This window comes from Netta rufina (genome assembly GCF_964035555.1).
Source record: "Netta rufina genome assembly, chromosome: 1".
NCBI classification, from domain to species: Eukaryota; Metazoa; Chordata; class Aves; order Anseriformes; family Anatidae; genus Netta; species Netta rufina.
This window is the reverse complement of record NC_140123.1, coordinates 56,071,288-56,094,983: the sequence shown is the minus strand read 5'-3', so window position 1 is coordinate 56,094,983 and position 23,696 is coordinate 56,071,288. Positions and strand designations below refer to the sequence as shown.

At 38.0% G+C, this 23,696-nt stretch overlaps 1 protein-coding gene across 1 annotated transcript in view; it reads right to left on the bottom strand.

Annotated features, from left to right (window-relative positions):
• PCCA (propionyl-CoA carboxylase subunit alpha) overlaps positions 1-23,696 on the bottom strand; it is a 282,975-nt gene that overhangs the window by 204,602 nt on the left and 54,677 nt on the right. Inside the window, exon 7 of the mRNA XM_084306585.1 lies at positions 2,178-2,309. Within this exon, the coding sequence (XP_084162711.1) occupies positions 2,178-2,309 (132 nt within the window). The remainder of the gene's footprint in view (positions 1-2,177; positions 2,310-23,696) is intronic.

The window sequence follows — 23,696 nt, the reverse complement described above, 5'->3', positions numbered from 1 at the left end:
CTTTTTCTGACGTGCCAGGCATACTGCATTTATTTAATCTCATGTTCTTTTTCATCAACACTCTTCAGATAATCAGAAGCACTGCAAACGATGTATGTGAAATTGATGTGATATGGAGACTTCAGGATTAAGCAACTACCACACAGCTCCTTTCAACAGCTGGGATGGGATTTGTCAAATTCAATCATAGATTCCAGTTCTTTTGGTGTTAATACTATCATTGCCTATAGCTGATTGCCAACCAGATCACTTACATTCCTTCGTTCTGAGTACCTGGAACTTCAGATAATTAAGAAAAAACAATATAATCAAAGGCCTCAGAAAAAAAGAAAAAAAAAGAAAAAAACACAAAAAACATTTCAATACTGCAGTTTCATTGATTATGTTACTAACTGTTCATCAACCACTATCATCCTACTTTGCTAGGTTTGTTTCTTTAACACTGTCAGAGTAACAGGCCCTGATGTAATTTTAACTTGATGCAGTGATAAACAAGTGTTCTGAGTGATTCTGCGTTAGGTAAAGTTTTGTGGGGTTCAGACCATTAATTCAAAGTCATGTTCTAACTAGGTATTTTTCTAAATCGTAATTTCAGGGTTTCTAGAAGAACAGGTAGGATATCAGAAAGAACAGAGGATCTTATGCACAAGAGCTGGCTGCTCCTAAAATCTCATGAATGCTAAGGGGCTACAGACAGAAGGACTGCTAAAACATGCAACAAAAAACAGAAGGAACGCTGCGTTCAACTTAACACTGCCAGATTTCAGCACTGCCACAGAAATGCTAGCCTAACACTCACATGGAGCCCTCCAGAACAGAGGATATTCTTTGCACTTGTACCTGTTGCAGAATACCCCACTGGTAGGTATTACACGCACACCAGGCGTTTCTATCACAAGTACTCGAGAATTCTCTTGTGCATTTTGATCTTCCCAGACCTTTCAAAACTTTACCATTTCCTCTCGCTAGCCAAGCTCTTCAGGCAGTTCATCAGAACAGATCATTTTGTGGAGAGTTAGCCCCTTCATATTCTATTTATCTTCTTCATTTAATTGGTCTTCTTTTACTCTAAGAATTTAAAATCTAGCTTAACTGACACAATACCAAACAATACCCTGATATACGTTGCTCCTTGAAGTACAGTCTGCATTCCAACATTATATTCAGTTGTTCCCAATTATCTTGAAGTTTCCCTTTTTATCATGTAAGATTTATGATGATCAGAGGTCAACATAGTCATAGATAAAACCTAAAAACTTTTTCCTTCAACTACATTAAAATGTTGTTTAAACAAGCTTTTAACATTCCAAGTTTTACTCAAATTTTATCTGAAACAATAAAAAAAATAATAAAAATCACTGGAAGTGACCAGCATAAGAATTTTCAACCCAGGAGAACAAAGTTTTAGATTATCTAGACACATACAACAAAGGCATAAAAGGCAAAAAGCTTATTCTTCCTACATCAACACAAAACATATATGGTATATAAAGACACAGGAAAGATTAAAAGAGCCCCATACATTATCATTATAACACAAAATAAACCAAAACCAAGACGTCTTTTATTCCATACCAAATAAAGCAACAACCAAGATATATTAGATGTTGGAAATCATTCCTTCTAAAACCCCAGGAAGAACACTACCTGTAGACTTGGACAGAGAAACAACTTTTTTTTTCCCCCTAAGTGACTTTTTCAACACATGAAAAGCTTTACTTCCATCAGCACTGACCATAAGATGGGAGATTCATACAGTGAAACAATCTTTACTGCTACTGCGAAATTTTACTTTTTATGTATACTTACGTTAACTTCAGTAATATTTTATTTTATGCCAAGATCTTGGCCAGCAAGAAGCAAATGTCTATGTCTTTTACGACCAACACATGTCTTTTTCAGACCAACACAAAGGCACACCTCACAATAAACACATTTACCTGCCTTCATGTTAAATTTAAATCAAAATATTTTTAGAGACTTCACACAAGCAGTCCTGATTATACCATATACTTCATTTTTCCTCCTCCAAAGATCCATACCCCTATTTTAATTATGTCTCTTATTGATAACAAAGTTGAATTTATAATTACATTCTGTATCAGACCTTCAATAGGTGTACTTTGATTTAGGCACTAATTCTACAGTGGGCAGACAGTAGTTAAATGGTTTCTCACCTTGACTACTCCATCAAAGCCAGGGATTGTGTTGACCTTTGCATTCTTGGCTAACAATTTGCTTTCAATCTTGTCTCCCATAGCTTGAATAGCATGTGTGTCAGGTCCAATGAAGGTGACACCTTCTGCTGCCTGCAAAGACAATGAAGATACATCTTTAGAAGACTGAACTTGAAAATCAACTGCCTTCTGCAGTCGTTACCTTCAAGTTTAATAAAGAGTAAAAACATTCTTATTGAAGCAATATTTAGAAGACCTAATAATCTGTTTATGCAACACACTAATAATATACAAGCAGCATTTCAGCCAATCCACTGAAAGATGTATATGTCCTTGTAAAGCTATGTATACATACAGATTCAGAGCCCCTATGATTAGAATTTGTATGAATCAAAGCCAAGCCAAAGAGAAATAGCTGAAACTCGAGGTTCTACAACTTCAAAGCTAGAAGTATCCCTTGAGAAAGCAGAGGCTAGTTAACTCACCATTGAATAACTCCAAGTAATTTACAAAAATATGCTTGCTGAACTGTAATATAGTCGTAAATTTCATTATGCATTCTTTAAACACAAACCTCTATGAAACTTCAAAATGGAAGCATAGTCTCTTACTAAACACATTTAAATACCTGGTCGATAAGGTAATAAATGAAATACTCTTCACCCAGATCTTTGGCAACGCTCAGTAAAAAGGTCAACACAAAATAACGTGTGGGTAGAACACCAAATTGCTTCCCCCACACTCCTTTTTCTCTATGCCCGTAGTAGATTTCAGTAATGAAGTACATAGGTGCTTTTTTTAAACCTCTCAAGCCTCAGTACTATACAGAGCTGAAGACAATTCCACCAGATCTGCTTCAGTGACAAATACTGATGCAGTGAGTCTGTGCATGTTTTAGCTAACTTAAGTTTTTTGTACTATAGGAAAAAAAAGTCAGAAGACTGCTATAATTAAACTATCAAAAGAATAAGCATACCAGCCCTGCATTTTTTTTCCAGCTATTTTGTTGATTATTGCCCAACTGTAAGACACCTATAAAATACTTTTAAAAGTTGTTTCCAACTGATGAGCAGTTTACTTAATAGCAACACTAATAAAATGACAAACATTCAATTCCTTGTATCAGAACTTGTCTTCGTGTTTCATTTCCAATGTACACTCACGCTGCATATATTTGCATTGTCATGTAGTTATAGTTACTAACAAAAAAAATCACTTGCTGAAAGTTTGTGTATTTATGAAGTGCTATTACATGACCACAGAACAACCATGTGGAAAAAATACATTGCTGTTGAAGGCGTGGAACAATGTCCTTCGAATCATGAACTGGTAAGAGTGGAAAGCACCCAACATGCATGGGAGTTATTGTTCTCACTGTCAGCAGCACCATAGCAGGATCAGTGTAATAGCAGAAGCTCTGCATAGACAACTTCCTATCCTCCCCGTTAAGAAGGGGGAGGGAAAGGGGTTGTTTTCTTCTAATCTCAGCCCACCTCTTTCCTACAGTAGGCTTATTAGCTCAGCAACTCAGCAACAGCGATTTGATGAGTAGCAAGCCGTCTTACAAAGTTGGGAATGCTGCAGTAGGAATAGAAAGACAGACACGAGGGTACAGATCTCAGTGCCAAAGGATCTGAGCATAAAGAAATAAGCTTTTTTAAGAAGAGAAACAAGGAGTTGGTATTTGAAAGCACAGCGACACAAAGTCTAGAACAAACCATTTCAGAAATAGTAGATTGCAACCTGAAAACTGACAACTCACTCCTCTCAACAACAGTGTTTTCAGTTGGGTGCCTGCATACATTTGGAGGCAGGACAGGGTTCTCTCATTAGACTGTAATCCGATCTCAAAGTTTGTGGAAGAGGTTTGCTAACACACTTGGCAGCTGGAGATTATGCCATTTCCCCCATATCACTTGAACTAGAAAAGCCTTGTTTCTACAGTTTCTGCCATAACATTGGCATTTGCAGCCTGGCACCCACCACCGTAAACTTTACCACAGATTGCTTCACCTCCCCACTCTCCTCTCAAAGTCTACCATTAAAAACAAGGTATCTCCAGAGGTCATCAAGATAGTAGGTCCAGAACTTCTGCTACCTTTACAGGTCATCTAAAACTTCCAGCTTGCAGTCTATTTCCAATACAATACAGTCACTTACACTATTTTTCTTCCTCCTCTGACCACCTTCTGCAAGAAGACAAGAAAACCTTAGTTCAAGGTAGAGGTCACAAGAGAGGATAAGAATTACATTAATGGCACTAGCAAGAATGCACCTTTCCAGGGAAAAGCATGTAGGTGGCATTTTGCTCCACTTAGCCTGTCTTTTCATTGCCGCATTACCTGGACTTTTGAAGTGTTCATTCCCTGCTCCCATCCACAAATGTAGTTGGATAGGGGAACAGGTCTGTTCACAAGAGACTTATGAACCACCTGAGAAGGAATGCGGCAGGCCATGTCAAGAAATGAATCTGTCGCATTCAGCGTATTCACTGCAAAAACGTTGTAGACCTGTAATACCCACATGGATATAACCAGTATTTCTTATTAAAAATGAAGAATCAGAAGATGGGCAGCAGATTGGCATTGCTCTAATGCAAGTCTCACCTGTTGCAAGGTACACTTAAAAAGAAAAATGTTTCTAATGCCCATCATTTACAAATTGCACTTGTCTACATACGTACCTCCTAGCTTCAACTGCTCTGCATCTTTCATAGAATTGCTCTTTATGAACAAGAAGCAGCTTAGTAGCACCAGCTGTTCTCTTTGGTTAGTTATTTCAGGTACTTGGGGCATCTACTTTCACCCCAGCAACAAAAACTGAAACAGAGATGCTTCGCGCAACATAACATCACAAGGTATCTCACATCACGTAACTGCATGCTGCAACATCTGCAAGTCAAAAGTAAATCAAAACAAACTAAGGGAGGATCCACTAGTTTCCACTGGGTATGTCAACTCATCCCCTCAGTAGAAAAGGTGTATCTTCTTCAATGCTACTTGCAACTTTAACTAGGCTCACAAAAACATTTTGTCAGCAGAAGGCACTACTGGACAAACTCTTACAAGTTTTGCTACAGTAACCCATGACACACCAAAGATGCTTGCCTGAGCCCTCTGCCAAAGCTGGTCAGCTGGCATCCAGAAAAATGCCTTGACTTCTTTCTTGCCAACAGCGATAGGTAATGTACTAAATGACCTAGCGTCCAATACTGAAAATGCCAAAAATTGAACGTAAAAACATATCAATAACATTGTTACCTCCCACAAAGATTTATCAGCACCCTTCAATTCACATCCTCTCTATATAAGGTGCATGGAAGTGGTGAAACTCTGCAAAAAAAAAAAAAAAAAAAATCCTGTGCCTACTGATAGTCCATCCACATACAGAACATTGCTAACATAGTATGAACCAGCACAAGATGCTCCTCCACATACACAAAAGCTTACACAGCACACATCAAGTGAGTTCTTCAAGAAGTTCTGTTACTCCTCCACATGCTCAACAGTCGACTCCAACCTTGACCTCTAACTTTTTGGCTTCAGGGGAGCATGTCAAGTTGCACCATAAACACACACTCATTTTCTTCAGAAACATATCTGTATCACTGCTATCTACTTTGCATAGTCAAAGGTACATACTAACAATAAGGCACATTTAAAAAAGAACTTTTTCAGAAAACATTCCATGCCCAGCACATTCTTTCTTTGACTAAGAAGTAGATATTGAAGAGTCTTCCCCAACACCCTTCTCTATTTTTGAGAGCAGCACTACTTTAACTGGTTGATTTTTATGGCACTACAATTAATTTTGTCTTTTTTTCCCCCACCCACCCTCAAAAGAGCCAGACAAAAGACTTATTCTACCCTCAGGTGGATGTGGGATGCTAAATATATCAAAAACTAAGCAATATTAAGATAAATTAAGCAAAATTGAGATTTGAAGAATCCATCTGGGGAGTCTGTGGTTGAGCTCTGCCCAGTCTGTCACCAAAGTCTGTCTGAAGTGGACCAAATGGACCTACATTTGTGTAAATCACCATTCTCCTGATGTTTGGAAAGAAACTGTCCCTCTGACAAACTCTTGTGGCCCCGAAGTAATTGACAAGACTGATCCTGAAGGAGGAGATTCCTTTACATCTTCTCCTGGCAGCTACTATGGAAGGATTTACATTTAATATTTTATACAGTAAGCGGTAGAGTCAGCCTTAATGACAGCACAAGCAGAACCAGAGACGGAAAGCATGAAGGAGGGAAAAGAGCATAATAAACTTCTATACACGTGAAAGCAATTAAATATATAAACATAATTTAATACAATAATCTCTAGCTCCCTTAGCAACACGACAGCCTTCTGCGGGTTTATGAATATGTGGCAGAACAGCCAAATGGCTGCTAGGCCTCTCAGCTCTGCAGGAAGTGACGGAACGGTTCCAAGCCAGCCTTAGACAAAACAAGTGATACTTCGACTTTTTCTCTTTTACCACATTAGTTACGGACAATTAAACACACTTCTAGGTGTCCTCATTCAAGCCAAGGTATTTGAATCTGCACATAACACCAGCCTGAGCAGCTCCAACCGAGAAGGAGGTATCCCGTGTACTACAGGAAAGAAAAACATAGGTATCAAGAATTCGGTGTTTTCTTTCAGGATCATTTGGCAAGGGGATCCTTCCACCCAAGCCACAATGATGTGGCAAAGCACACTCCCAACTGCCCAGCTGCTTCCAGTCACAAGCGCCCCTGTAATTATCTCACCACACAGAAGCAGTGCCATTAATGCAGGTTTTGTGCTTGCTCATTCCCCGGTGCCTGAAGCAGTTAGTTGTAGGAAAGCATTTCCCATTTCTGAGGAAGAAACGGATGGAGGGATCTCAGGAGCAATTACAGCTGCTCTATCTTACTGAAAATAAACTCTCTCATGTAAACACTGAGCTGGTTTTAAACATGCTCATGAAGCTCACAGGAGAACCCAAACAATCTGTTGCATATAACCACTGGATCTTATGTTCTCAAATGCACATTTACATGTTTTCAAGTCTACCCAAACTCAGGGTGCTTCTCACTGGAAGACAGACGGCAACAGTAATTCACTCAAGAGAAAAAGGCTTAACCCCAGTGCCTCTAGCTTGGTAGACACAGGGCCTGAAAGTCTGTCAGGAATGACTGGGGAAGGAACCGAATCAACCTAGCTGCTTGCTTCTACCCCATGTTCTCTCCCTTTTTTCCTCCATGTCCCTTCCCACAGTCCTATCCCCTTTCTCTAGGACAGGTTCTGGCATTCCTCAGTTGTAGCTGACTGACATGGCTGAAGACGGCACAGGTTTTGGGGTTGTTTTTGTGCTTATGGTTGTTGTTTGATGACAAGTCCTTTTCGTTGCTTTTGTGGGTTCAGATAAGCTCACAGAAAGGCTTAATGGGCATTGGAAGAAACAGCTGGAGCACACAGCTGGGAAGAAGCTTTCTTCCCCCAGGCACATCCTCAAACTCTCAAGTGTGCAGGGGAGGGGAGAAATAGTGCTGCCACATCAGTCTTCTCTTGTGCTTCAGTCTGCATTTGTTTTATTTTAAAACCAACTTTAAGACATGTATTTGCTTCTCTGAGGAACACTGTCTGAATCACAGAATGGCTGAAGTTTGAAGCAAACCCAGTACTTTGCATGGGCTGTCAAGCAGTGCAACAACTTAGGAACAGAAAGAACTGGAAGCTCAATTCTGTTGTGATGAGCTAACAAGGTGAGCAGGTGTGGGTAACAACTCACCATATTTACTCAAGAATGTACTGGTGAATGAGGTTATTAAGGAAGGTCCACAGATAAGAACTTCAGTAGAAACTGGTATCAAAGGTCTAGTTTTCAAAGACATTTTGTTCCAACCCTCAAGTTTTCTTCACATGAAATTCTGGAAAAAGGTTTCCACAAAATACGTGCTTGAGTCTGATGAATTCTTTCACTCTTGTTCTGGGGAAAGATTACCTTAGTGTTTCTGCCCTCTTGACACACAGCCACTCAGATCCAGCGGGGAAGGGAAGAGGCAGAAGTTTGGTAAGCATCTGAACAGTATCAAAGTTCCAGAAAAACTGGCATCTGCCACAGATAAGGTCTTCTTCCATCTAGAGCAGGAACTTACAGCTCACCAGAACAGAACAGACCTGTATACAGAGCTGCCTGCAGCCGTATATGAAGCAGAGCAGATAAACAGCTCAGCACAAGGACAATTAGCTCAAGGATAACTACACTAGCTAGCTGAGCTCAAAACTCACAGGTGAAACGTGGGGTTGAGAAGCAGGGCTGGCAGCAAAAACAAGGTCCAACAGAGGTTTAACCATCCCAGAAAATATCCAAGCAGAAAGGCAGATAAAATATCCAAAGACAGACAAGATGCAAGAGTCCTACCAGAATGAAAGAAAAAAAAAGTGGCAGCTGTTGAAAAAGGTGAGGACATTAACAGATCACCTCACAATACAGGAGCTGTTCACTGAGCACTGGGAAGAACCCTTCTAGGAAATACTGTATAAGAAGCATTTACTCAAAAAGCTAGGAAACACTCAACTGACAAAATGTTCTCCAGCCAAAGGAGGTGGAGATGGAAGAGAAAGCACTGAAGCTTTCTGCAAGCTGCACAGAAACCATCTCCCAGCTCCAAAAACTGGATCCTGTTGCTGAAGTTACTGCTACTTTCCTTACAGCCCACAATAAAGACCATATGTAGGAATAGTCAAGGATCAGTCATCAACCTGTAAATTTCACATTGAGAAATAGAATATTTCGTTTTATGCAGACTTTAATCTGGAAAAGACTTAGAAGAGCAACGTGGTTATCATATATCACCAAAACAGTAACCCTTCAGCTTTTCAGCAAGCATGAGTTTCTCCAGTCTTTTTTAGAATGGAATAAGAAGGACCTTCGAAGACAAAAGGTCTTAGGAATATGAATGAGAACAAAAGCATCCTTCATTAGAACAAGTATTTAAAGGAGGGGGGGCTGTGATGAAGAAAAGGTCTTTCTCTATAGGCTCACAAAACAGCAGCAGCATCTGTTAAGTGAGTATAGCTTGCAACATAAGCAGATGGATAGCTATTATAGAGTTGGAAGACCGTAGCATCCTACTTCTTTCCAATTACATCTACCTTTGGCTACTGTAGTTCTTCCTGGAGGCCTGTTTTTTGTTTAGTTTGAGGGCTTGGGAGGGAGAAGGAGTCATACAATCACCTAAGGTTGCATTAGCAGCAGGAAGGTAGCCTGTCACAGCAACCAGCCTGGGAAGGAAAAGGTTAACCGGTCCTGTATTGCTGACTAGGAAGGTGTCAGAGCCCCCAAGAAACTTGGAAGGGAAGGAGGCAGCAGCGAGGACGTGTGCTGCCCAGCCTGCCAGACCTCACGGCTTGTTCCGAGTCCTACTTTGAAATAAAACTTGCTGTTACTTGGCACAGAAACACACTGCAATTTAGAAGCCAGACCCACCACACAAGCTATGTCACCACCCGTGACACTGAACTATTCAGTTTTAAATCCCTGTACTCACTGTCTTAAATAGGTGTACATATGGTAAGAGCAAGTGATACAATAAAAAGTTTCTCTGAAAAATGGAAAAGCTAACAGAATGAAAAAGCCTCACCTGAAATGCAGCTGCATTTGAGAGGTTTGTCTCAGTTCTTAGAACTGAAATTACAGAACACTAAAGCATTTTCACAGCCACTACCTTCAGTAAGAAAGAAAGAAATGTTGGGCAGGCATTCTTAAAAAAAAAAAAAAAAAAAATGAAAAACTAGAGTCCTCTAATTTACTTGGAAACAAACCAACATGTGTTAATTTTGTTGTTTAATATAACAAAAGGTCAAACTCCTTTTAAGCCATTATAACAAATGTATCTGATTTATTTAATCCTAGTGAGAACCTGCTCATACTGCTCTCCAAAGTATAGTTTAAGCTGTGCAGAGCCAGGAAAACGCATTATTCGGTTACCAGAAAGCCTCGTACTACACTTAAGTTCCACTAGTATGACATTGCAAATCTTTAGAGGACCAACCAACAGCAGCACTTAGGTCCAGTTGAATTTGCCCTAAGAATGTGGAAACAGCATCTATGTGTATGATACATAGAAAAGTAAGTATACCTGTGTGTTTGCTAATATAGTATCCATATATTCACATATTTACAGGGTGGGATGAAAGATATCAGTCTCTTGTATTACTCTAACGGTCAGCTTAAAGAGAATAATGGCACTGTTGCTGAATCAGTATAAATGCAGTTTAAGGCCACCAAAACTGCACTGTCCCAAAGGAGTAAGCATCTCTAAGGAAAGTAATGTGACCTCCTGCATAAGAACAAGAGAGCAACCAGGGTATATCTAGATGGTCAGCATCAGCTCATGCACAAATGCTGCAAAGAAAATAGCCTTTATATAAAAGCCATTTCCTTTTTGAAGTGGTACATTTCCAGAGTCAAAACTAAGAATCAACCTAATCTGTATATATATTTCCCTAACAAGACACAAGCTGTGAAGCCATGCTATCACAGAGCAGACGTGCAAAGGGTAAATGTGCTTGCTCCGATTCAATATTGCATTTGAAAATCAAAAGTGTCTCATAAACCAAACATTTCATAGTGTGTATTATATCTCTAGAGTGGAAAATAATGTTATTCAATTTCCAGGCCATATCTTCACAAGTGAAAAGCCACACAGAAGCTTCTTCCAAGGACTCGGAGCTAAAAGATTTGGTGAGAAGAACAAAAAATACCTCTGGGGCTCTATTCTTTTAAGTTTTCTCTTTGGATCTGATCATCAAGCTGAAGCCTTACTTGATAATTTCACTTAAAAACAGTTTAAAGCTTTAGATGGTCTACATATTTTATGCCTTAGTTCAGAACCCAAATGCAATGCTAAATTATCCAAGTTTTTTGAAGCACTTCTCAAAGAAAAACTATTGTAATAAAAACTTTAACATAGTTTATATGGCATGTCACTGTCAATGATGAATTGCTCTACCACCTACAAAACATTACACACACACACTCGATGTGCAAGCACAGGAACTTATTCTGCTGTGTTGCTAAAAGTTTGAGCATTCAACTTCATCAGGAGTAATGAATACCCAGAAAATTTAGGGAGAAACAAATGAAACGTAAGAATTTTCCCTGGATAGTTTCCATATTGCTTTTCTTCACTTCATGGCATTGAAACCAGTCTTGATTTTAACATGATAAAAGAAATCTGTGGAACTAATCCTAGAAACCTCTTTCTGTTTCCTTGCTTAACACCTCCAGGCGACAGAAGAGACAAAATGCTTCATTTGCATCCTTAAGCATTAGAAACTGCGAATGAGCCTTTTCAGCTGCAAATGTTATTGCATCTACATTTCCAGAAGAGAAAGAAGGTTAAACAGCCTACTCAGGTTTATGTTAACTCATCTCTTTTTAGCACCATGACCAGCACAAAGAGCAGAGAATATGGAAGCTTAACAGCCCAACCTCTTTCTTCATTACGTTCAATTAGATCCTGGAAATGGATATAGCTGCTGATTACACGAAGATAAAGAGAAGAAATCAGGTATGCACAAAGGAAATGGCAAACACTAACAAGTGTAATCTTAGTCTCTGCAATCATCTGGCCTCATGAAGACCATTTCATTTTTCATGCAACAACAAAAAAAAGTTCTGTCACTTGCCTTCATCGCACGGCCACACAAGATTTTGCCCCGTGTACAAGCAGCATTTGCTTAGTGCAAACTCTTAGCTTTAAATGTAGTGTGCCAGTGTTGCACGAAGCTATCCTGAATGTGTTAGTAAGGTAGGAAACATTCCCTGCTTGATGTGCTACATGGTACTCCAGCTTACCAATTAAAGAACACATTTGAGCCATAGCCAAATAGCCTAATAACACCATTAATTGTATTTTGAAATAGAGTAGCTCAAGTACCACTTATTCGTCAAGACTACTCTCTCTTAAATTACTTTTTTTATTACTATTAATTTTAAATCAGATTCAACCTACACACTAATTTTAATTCATTTAGAGTGGAAAAAAAGCACTTGGAATTACTGGACTAAATTCAGCAGAGAAAGTTAGCAGCACTTTATTTTCTAGGCCACTTGGCTTTCAGCCTGGAAGAAAAAACTTCAGCTTGGCAGGCAATGCTCAATGAGATGTTTAACACAAAATATACATTACTCTAAATGAAAAACAGGCACTCATGGAGAAAAAAGCAGGATAGAATGATGAGGGAGAAACAGAGGAGCATTCTTCTAGCCAAACCCATACTTCACATTATCAATGACCCAAGCTTACTACATAAACAAAATTTTCTGCATCGATTTGAAAGGTTCAGTACCGAACACAAGAGGCAGAGCCCAAACAGCTCAAAAAACAATGTTAGAGCAGATTAAGAAAATATATGGGCACAAGACACCTATTCTTCATACAGCCACATCATCTCTCATCTTATGGCACATACATACATGAAGCTTTGCTAATGAATATGGAATGCAAGTCTACAGCCTGATTAGTAAGTGCATTTTGCAAAGCCCTAGCTCGTGTTTTTTTAAGGAATAAGAGACAATACATAGAGAGATCAAGTAATAACAAAAAAAAGTAGTAAAACAGATACTACACTGAGCTTGTACTCAAGTGACATTAATTGTATGGCTGCAAGAAATCCTGTATTAAATCATAACATGGAGGGAAAAAAATCATGTTAAAAGAAATTATCCAGTATTTCTGCAGACATGCTACAATGCTTTCAAAGTTAGGCAACCATTTATATTGCATATTCAGAAACTAAATTAAAACTTATGACCGTCCAAGCTCACACCATGAAAGTATTGATTAGTTAAGCATGCAGAACCCTGATATTGATAGTCAGGAAAAGAAGTGATCCTAGAGTAATCTTCCTAATATGTCTGTTGAGAAACTGAGTTGAGCAAAGCACACAAACTACACTGAAAGTTGTCATTTCTCAAATATTGTAGAAAAGCAGGGGGTGGGGGAGTGTTAGCCCACTGCCCTGAGCTAATTTTAGCATGGATAACCCTGTTCTACCTAACTAAAGCTCCCTTTTCTCAGCTGGCTAGCATAGTTTAGCATCCCCTGTCCTCACTTGAAGGATACCAAGTTCCTTCCTGGCAAATAGCTGCACATTCCTATGTAAGACAAGGTCCTATTTCTCATCAGTAAATGTAGCTGCCTGAAGATGTATTCGCTAAAGACAATTTTGAACACTTTCTGAAAGAGTTAACAAAGATGCCAGGAACTATGCCAATGCAGAGCTGACCACTGAGCTTCACTTTAGCAAGTGAAAAACGTCAGCATCTCTTCAGTAAACTGGTGTTATTCACACACACACAAAGAAGAGAGACATTAAAGAGCACAAGATGTCATCTGTGACATTCAAAAGACATCATATGGTAAATAGACATATTTATTCAAAAATCAGTATCAACCTGTCAATCACATTAATAAACATTAGTTAAAAGAGCTAAAACAAGCTGTAAAATCAATCATACACAAATGGTGTGCATGCACAATTAAACATTTTGGGGCTGGCTTCTGGGTTAGATCCCACCCCCAGACCAGGTTTGGTTCATTGAGAAACCGTCTGCTACCAAAACCAGCATGCACTGACCCTGCAGTGACCAACACCACACAAGTAAAGGAAGGGTAGGGCTGGGACAACAGTTGCTCATGATGAAAGCCTTTATAAAACCCTAAGGACAGGTCATATTAAACCATCACAGCGCAGTGATCCAGGCAGACATCTGGCTGCTCTCACACCACAGCTGCACTGCCACCAGCTGCAGTTTGTAATGGCAAAAGGTACTGGAAGAAGGCAGTCAACACCAGAATAAAGCTATGCAGAGAGGCCCTGGTCTCCAGCCTTGGTGATATTCCAAACCCAAGTGGACCTGTCCCAAAGCAACCTGTTGCAATCGATCTTGCTTTGAGAAAGGAGCTTGGACTAGATGTCCAGAGATCTCTTCTTATTTCATCTACTCTAAGTGAAGAATATCACAAAGACTATCATCATTGGCCAGAATTATGACAACAAACTATATAGAGAACATGGCACAAAACTTGTTTGTTAAAAAAAAAAAAAAAAAAAAAAAAAAAAAAAAAAAAAGGCCCTCTTAGATTGTCCAAGATAAAGGGAGATGGATCTTTCTTCCAAATCTCACAGCATCTATTTCTCCAAGACAAAGCAGGGCCTGAGCATACTGATCTTTCTTCTCCAAGAAGCGGTGGAACTCCTGTCCCTAGTCATTCCTACCTCCTGTACTGAAGCATGCTGTTCCCTCAGTTCTGCAGGCAAAAGTGATTCCCATTACATCACTGAAATAATCAGCATTTTAAACAACAACAACAAAAAAAGACATCCAAAGGTCCCCATCTCTTAAAGATGATCTCATCCGATTATATTAGGAAGTCACCACAGGATCCAACACAGGGCTGGGAAGACACAGCTGGGGGCAAGAATTGAAGATTGGGAATCCCCTACACCAGCACTGCTGTGGAAGCAGTTGGGAGAAGAAGCTGCAGTCTGAGGAAGGAAGGATGGTAAAGTGGTATTTCTGTAATGGTCTCATCATTTGAGCAAACACTTGTATACACATAGGGTAACAATGTTGGACAATATGGCCATAGTAAAAAAGATACTACCCCATACCCCATAATTCTGTTAGGCACTACTGCCTTACCTCCTTCACTAGTTATTTATAAAAGGATGTATGTGCCAGTATCGCTGAGAGAAGATGCTCTTATTTAAATCTTACACACAGATCCTTGGAGAAAACTGTCAACTAATTACCCTGTAATGACGGATAAATAGCTCTTACAGCTGCCCCCTGAGAGAAGTCCAATTCGCTGCATTTAAGTAAATGAAAAAATTGATATTTTTCTTCCCTTTAGAGTGGCAAGTATTCTAAGAAGTTTCTGAGGTTTTTCTGTGTGTTTTAACAGTCAATTTAGTTTTTCAGTACTTATACAGTGCGCTCCCTCTGATTTCTATTTATGCTCACCTACCATAAACTACTTCAGTCTAGTTATTATGGACAGGCATGAATACAACTGCATTGTCTGCTTAAATGTGGATGTTCAAATAAAATTAAGAAAGAAGATCAGATACCTTCAGCCAAACTTAACAGAAAAAAATTTTACTCGTGACTTTATTATCTTTAAGTAATGAAACTTGTATACAGGTGTTTTTTACACCAAACCCTGTTCTTACACTCACATACTCTTGGATGAATCAAACAAGCAGATTTGGCCCTTTGCTTTCATTTTTTTTAAAAAAAAGAACTGCAGGTGATCATAAACATCTCTAAACATTATGAAAGTTTTTATTTTAAAACTATGTGTATACTCTATTTCTTGGCTAGCCTGAGGAAATAACAGTGGAATTGTGCATGTTTTAATCTATGAATCAAAATGATGAAACAGCAGTATTACAACAGTCAAAATGCTATAGTTTTGGGATAACAACCTCTCGTTATCTCAGTGTCATAAATAAAACAAGTCAATAACATGCATCGATATGTATTACTAGAGAATTTATAGACACTCATAATGAACCAGTCCATGAGATCCCCTTGTGGCCCTGCTCCCTGCGAACCACAACCCTTTGGAACTCGGGATATCACATCACAACAAAAATGCCTACAACATATACTTGAATAAGACAACTTTTAACAATTTATCTGAAAGATAAATTTGGTCTGGTAGCTAAGGGTGGAACAGCTTTTTGGAAAACACACAGTCAAATTCTTCCTTCTCTCTCCCAACAGATGGTCCCAAGAGTTGAACAGTCTGGCTTCACTCATGCTATAAAGTAATTAGACAAACAAATCTGGATCCTGTAAATAAGCATGTGCTTGAAATTAAGCATGCTTAAACAGTTGCAGGATGAGGGCCTAAATTCCCAAATTCTAGCCTGTAAAGGAAGACAGCCTGTTAAAATTATGGCAATCGCTGACAAGCTGCTATTGCTTTCTTTTCAAAGATTCCCACAGAAATGATGGAAAGCGAGGTGGGCAGTGCACAGCCCAGAGTAGGGAAGAAACCTGGGCTAGCATAAACCAATGGGATATCCACTTTTTTTTTTTTTTTTTTTTAAATGGAAACTGATTTATCAGGATTGCTTACAACAGTATATGAAAATGGCAAAATGCAATAGAAATTCCTGAAGTCCAACCTCTAATTTATACATTGGTCTAGAATTACTCGGAAATTCTTAGAAAACTGAGGTTTTAATCACGAATTGGATGTTGAAGTATATGTCTCGATAATGTTCCTCATGAAAACACAGAACAATCCTTAAAAGTAAATGCAGAATATACTCTTGGAGAACAGCGGTGGAAAAGCAGCAAAAGGCTACATTTAAAGAGTTTGTAACTTAATATGGAACATTAAATGCACCAGAAGTTTCTTATCCTGCTTTTTTCTTTTCCTGTATGTCATATATGACCTCATATACGGCATCATGAATCAAACTACTGCACATTGTACCACAAAAGTGGAATCCTGACCTCTAGGCTCTTCATTTTTCATAGTCAGTCCACTGCATCTTTCTGGTGCAAGCACTAACTTGTCTTCATGGATTGCTTTTGAAGTCACTCTAGAGGACTAAACAGTAGTCCCAACACAAGGACAAGTGGCCAAAGCCAACAGCTTCTTGCAACACTGGAAAAAGTTTAACTTATGGAGACTGTGAAACTGCACCTTTGTACAGATGTCTAGAAGATGGAAAAGGGCATCGTGGGTCCCGTTCCCCCTTGCTTTGTGGCAAAACCTGGGTGCCACCAACAGCCTCAGCTACAACAGGGCTTGAAACATTCACTCCGGAGTCCCAGGAACAGAAAGACACTTGCCATGGAAGCTCTGTGTCAGTTTCCTAAAAGTAATCCATCCTACCTGAATCTTCACTGAAACTCGACATACAGAAAGTCTCAAGCAGAAACAAAATAATCATAAGGTAAAAAACAAAGAATGTTAAGAACGAGCCTAGCAAAGCTTTAAAACAGACAATCACTTTTGGTGCAAAATATTTGGTTATTTTAAATATGCTGCCACAATGATCTCTGTTCATTATCCTAATCGAGAATCTCATTAACTATTCAGAGGCAAGTTAAATTTATTCCTTCCCCTTGCCAAAATTTGAGTCTGTGCACATTTTCAAACAAAAACACAAGCTGAAGAGTGTATTTATTGCATAGACTCTGTGTATAAAATTCATCCTCATCATCTCTCTCCAGCAAATTAAAAAGGCAAAAACAAAAATCAAAGTGAAATGAGTACTGGCAAGAGAGCTGCAGATACCAGCGATGCAACAAATGAGCTAATCTGCCAGAAAACACTCAACACCCTCACATACAGAGACTAGCTTATGAATTAGAGCTGGTGCTAAAAATGGACTTTTTTTTTTAAAAAAAAGAGAATAAACAAAGACCCTGGCTCCCAAGATTTTTAGTACAGAAAAGAAATACAAAAATAAGGAATTCATTAACTCATGTCTGGAATAAATAATCTTTTTCCACTCTTAGTATAAATATATTTCAAAAGAATTCAAAAATATTATGTATAAGAAGGGAAAGTTCCAAAAATACAGAAACCAGGACCCAATATTGTCACTCTTTCCCAGAAAACTATGCCCTCTAATTTTAAGGACTACAGTCCAGATATTATCAAAATCTATAGGATTAGGGCCTTGCATTTGTATTAAATATCAAGAGTTTATGCCTTAAGAAAATAAAAGCTATATTAAATATTTACAATGCAATATAAGCTTAACTATTTAAAGTTAGAAAATTCTTGCCTTTTCTGGCTCACATTCTAAAGAAGACTTCTGCTGAAAAAAAATACTATAAATGAACTGCACAAAAATCTTCCCATTGCAGGAGCACTACACTGATTTAAAAGAGAGGAGAGAAAAACACCCAGATCTTTGAATGCTGCTTTGCTCAGCCACACGAACTGCTTGGATTTCTCAGTTTTCAAGAGAACAGTGAGGGTAGAGGTTTTTTTGGTCAGCTGTTTTTATTTTTTGTGGGATGGAAGAGGATATCATCCACACGGGGATTAAGATTCCCCCACTTAAGACCCCCAGGCTTTCCTCCTACATAACATGCCATTTACTTTTAGCTTATGCTATCTTATGTCAGATGCAAACAGGATGGAGCTGGAAAAGTCATAAACCAGCTTTTCATTACACATGTGCATGACATCTAGCACAATGGGGATTTAGTAAACGTAATTAGGTTCTTTGGATTCTGCTCTAATACCGATAAAGTCAACAGACACCAGTGATACTGTAATATAATTACATTTACTGTACTCTGCAACATCTACCATCACTCACTTGAAATTTAAAAAAAAAAAAGTGACATTTAAGATTTAAACAATAACAATGTTTAAAAACAATAACAAAAATAAATCTAGGTTTTCCCATCTTCATTCTTCCTAGTAAATTTTTTGTTCAACTCCAGGACTTCATTGTCACTGCTATTTATTCTTCAGCGTTGTATCTAAAAACATGCACAGCAATAATCACACAAACAGCAGTCTCTTCACTGCAGTTGTATGAATGGTTGATGTAAGAGTTCTTGCTGTTCACAAAATTGGAACTATGTTTAATCTACATATCTCAAGTTGTTTTTCCATTGTACTGTATTTTAAACAGTTTATGTTAGCATACAGATTTTTATGGGTATTTCACACTTTTGTCATCTGATGATAATTCACTCATTTATCCATCACACCTTTTCATGAACAAACTCTGAACACAGGTGAAGTGACAGCTTCTGTTTCACCATTTATACGGAGCTCCAATTCAGGCTTGTTTGTGCTACAACAAATCCAGAACCTATGATTTTAATTACTGAAGAAAAAGAATTTGACAATGCTTAATATATGAAGCATTTTTCTCTTGGTCCAGATACACATATCATTTGTACATACTATGATACACCCTTATAATCCACAGAGAATTATATGGATCTTCACACACTTTTTAATAGCCAGTTTAATTATTAAATAGGGTGTGTAGAATTAAGACTTATCTGTCATACAGAAACAGCACTATTCTCCAACAAATGCCAGCATTCGCACAGCTGCCTTAGTAATGGAAAGTTACAGAATACAAACAGCCATTTTTTAGTTTTTATTTCTTAAAGTCACCATGATGCATTTGAGTAGAGTTTCATAATCCCCTCAAAACAAGAATCCAGTGTGATTTTAAAGAAAGCGTCTCCAATATTGGCTATAGCTATGCAGATAATGCAGCTGAATGCTGAATTCCTTTACAGTATGGAATTAAAAAAAAAAAATAAAATAAAGAAAAAACATACTAACATACTAACATTTTACTAACTATTACTTACATACTAACTATTTGTTTCCTAAAAACAATTCCTTTTCTGCCTACCGAAGAAAATCTCAGTTATTCTCTATTATTTAAAGATGGCTTTAGAGGTGGATTCTGAGCAGTTATCCCTGTGCTTGGGAACAGTTTTAACACTCAGGTTCAGGTTTTTGTAGTTTGCAATTGCACAGCCTCAGTTTCTACATAATTAATGTTAAGTTACTACATTAGCTATGATACCTGTGGTTTTGACTGTAATCTTCAGAATATGGTCCAACGTGCATATGAAACTGAACGTCTTGCCATAGCTAGAGTTTCAGCCTCTTACTGTTATCTCCTGATTATCAAAATAAGGCATCAAAACATGTCTTACAATCAGATAAAAGACTAAGCAACCAGAGAAATCTCAACAATTAAGTTTAACTCCTAACAGTAACATTATTTTACTTAATTCATTTCAGCAATAGCATTCAATGGTCACAGAATCAGGGGCTACAAAGCTTAATTTATCCATGCCAAAAATCTAATCCACATCTAGCTTTTTCTTTTACCAAATTCCATCTTCATTTTAATTGCTCTAACTTATTCTTGTAGTAACTTTTGTGAACAGATTTTTAGGAATGTTCATCGTTCCTAGAATGAAATCCTATCAGATTACTTTATTGCACACTAACAGAGCATGATGCAAAGCACATTATACTAGAAACTCCTCACAAGGGAATATTTTATCATTTGAAAAAGCTCTGTTTTCTTTTGTTACTTTTTAGATGTAGTTGCAATAAACTTTTTTTTTTTTTTTTTAATAATATTGTGGATCAGGACTGACATGCCACTTACGTGACACCAAAAATAGCTGGCATTACAAATATTTCACTTAAGGAGTCACACATTTAGTAAGAAACCACTCCTGCACTGAATAATACAGACATTCTAGAACAACTAAAATGTGTAAATTTAATATACTGTCAAAAACATTTTTTCTACTCCTGTGCTCTTCTTTACCTTGTATCAAATTCTGGCCACAAATTTTCAAGTGTCAATTCAATACGATCTATGACAATGGATTTGTATATTTCTGCTTGTCATATAGTAGTCAGAAACTAGAGTCAAACTGAAGAAGAAGCAGAGAGCAGGCTAAAGAGGGAGAAGGGAACACAACATTTGGTTTTAACTGCAAGACAAGAAGAGTGCCTGATGTTGTAGCCCTTACGAACAATACTTTTTCCACAGAAATATGGCAGAAGAGGGCTAGACAACGAAGTGGTATAGACTACAGTTGACCCATAAATGTGCTGCAGATGCTTTAACCTTACTACTTTAATTCTATGTTGCAATGGAAATTTCAAATTGTCAAAGAAAAATAATTCCATAGTTTTCTGGCATTTGGAGCTAAAACAATAGCCTGAGTTATATTCAAAACACAATAAGCAAATACGTGATAAAAACACAGGAGTATAATATACGTACTCAATTCTTTAAGCTGCCCCTTACAGATTTCTTTTTTTTTTTTTTGTGCTGTGACGTGTGTAACATGTCAGATTTTCTTCCCTTTTTAAATAAAATTAAGAGTTTTAATAAATATTTGACACCAGAAGAACAAATACTGCCCTTAACACATTTAAGCTACATTTGGGAGGAAAACCACTTGCAAAAGCAACAAGCAAGCCACCAGAAAATAAGCAGAGTGAAAACACTCTAGGATACCAAACACAAATCTCCTTTCAAGAGAGTCTTTAGCTTCTTGCCGTAGGAGCTGTTTGAACCTCCCATCACTTTAATTGTGGAGGCTACTTAAGAAATTCTATGTCAGTCAGGACCAACACTGAAATACAACTATAGTAGTCCACTTTCAAATTTCTTGAAAACCCATTTAAGGATATCAGTAGGGGGTAAATTAAAGCTGTATGCATTAGGAAGCTAATAATTTGAAAAATGTACAGGGGCAATGAACCCTGAAGTTATCAAGCACTGAAATGACTAGAAAAGTGTTTTGTATAGTTCGAAATAGCTAAATAAAAAGTTGTTGCGGAAAAAAAAAATAAAATCTACCAGACAACCTAACTTAATATTAACACCTGGGGTATAACAAAATCTTGTAGATAACTTTACTTGTACCAAAAAAGGGTGTATGATAATACATTATAGTTGAGCTAGTACACAGCTAGCTTGTGTGATAGCAGAAGTCAGTGTGCCCTTCTATCTACTCTACACAAGGACACTGTTACCTGAATATATTCTCATCAAATTCTAAATCTTGTTGGACTCAGGTTTTCTACTCCAACATCTCTTGCACAATAATTTCTCCAAGCATCTGCAAAAAGTTAGAACTTTCAAAGAGCTGGATTAGGAGAAAGAATTGCTATAATACTGTAATTGTTATTTAATGTGAGGTGAGAAGGTCTTTCATGCAGAATCTGGAGGACTTGAATCAAGAACTATGAAGTCAGAATGGAAACCATACTTATGTCATAACTAATGCCTCTACCATCCTCACAAATAGTTATAAGCCTCTGAAAACCTCAGTGTGCACAACCTTCTAGGGAACTTTGGAGAGCCTTGCTGGCAGGTACTACAAAGCCATGTTCCACCCAATGGACACAGGACCATCTAAAATCACTCCTCATTGTTGGAAGCAACTGAAAATCAGGACACCTGTTCCCTGAGCCCTCTGAGCTTTCCAGAAGAAACAGCCAAGACATTCTTGAATGCAGAAAGACAAGAAAAAGAGGTGAACATGTACGAAAGCAGCACGACGTAAGCTGAACAGGAGAGGACAAAGAACAGCAAGATGGTAAGAGAAGGAATGCATTAACACTTCCAAAAATGTCACATATGTTAGAAATGAACAAAGGCATCCAGCTAAATTAAAAATGTGTGCCCAATGCAAGGCTTGAATATTGTCTTAATCCAAACACTGAAGGGTGAACAAAAAGAAACACTGAGGCTTATGTGAGGCAAGAGTCCCATGGAAACAATTAAGCAATTACATAATGAAAAATGTGTCAGTGTCTACACACACACACGAAATCCAAATCAAAGTGATCTTAATTTGAGCATTCCTATCTTTTGGGTAATCTGCTTTAAGACAGCAGGATGCTATTTTAGAAAGATGGCTTTGAATTTAATGCCATTAAGTTAAGCACAGCTTGCCCAAAAACCTAGGCAGAGAACTTACTCTTTCCAAGTTTCTAAGCTCAGCTGAACACCTCCAGGTGGGATAGATGGAAGCACAACTTAGTAGCACTCTTCTTGCATGCCTTTGAAAAGCAAATTTACACACTGGGTTCCTGAGCAGCCCTGACATGCTAAGAAGCATGCTTGACATATACAAAGGTATACTTTCAGCTTTTGTATGTACAAAAGCTTACACAGTATTTGGGTAACCCCTTGCACAGAAAAAACAGTCATTTGTCCAAAAGAGGTCACAGTAGTATAACATGAGTGCTATATTTAGATTGTTAAAACAGAATCCATAAATAACAGCAGCCATCTTACAAAATTCAATTGTTTCAGTTCTGTACCACCTTAAAATTAAATGTTTTTTCTGCAAGAGGAATAAAAATATGCACTGAAATAAAGCAAGATATTTCTGCATCCATTATAGAAGGGATTCTCTGGTTTCTTAAAAGATGCAGAAACTCATGTGTACTCACCGTCTTCCCAGACCAATATTTTTTGGCTTTTTTTTTGTCCCAAAAACTTGATTAACGCCTTAAGCACCACAACACATTTTACTTAAGTTAAGCAACTTGAGAAGTGTCCTTTGAACAACATGACATGGACTACACATATGTTGAATTCACTTGATGCCAGCCACCAAAAATCCTCATTAAAGACAAGGATGGTTGTGGACTGCAACAATTTGAATGACAAGAGCCTGCCACTCACTTCACGGGAAGCCCCCATGGATTAAAAGTTTACATTAAGAACAAAGTAACTCCTTCCCCTCACCAAAAAAAAGCAACTGGTAGGAACATCTTTCATGTTTTATTCGAGGTCAGACCCTGTTCCAATGATTAAAGACTCATTAACTGACTCAAAGCTGCCTTTCGTGCAGTAAGTAACAGCTTTGTCCTATAAATAAACCTTATAAACCATTCCTACCAGATCACACATAGGTAGACACAAGCTACAATCCTGTCAGTCAAGAACAGGATCAGAGCACCAAAAAGC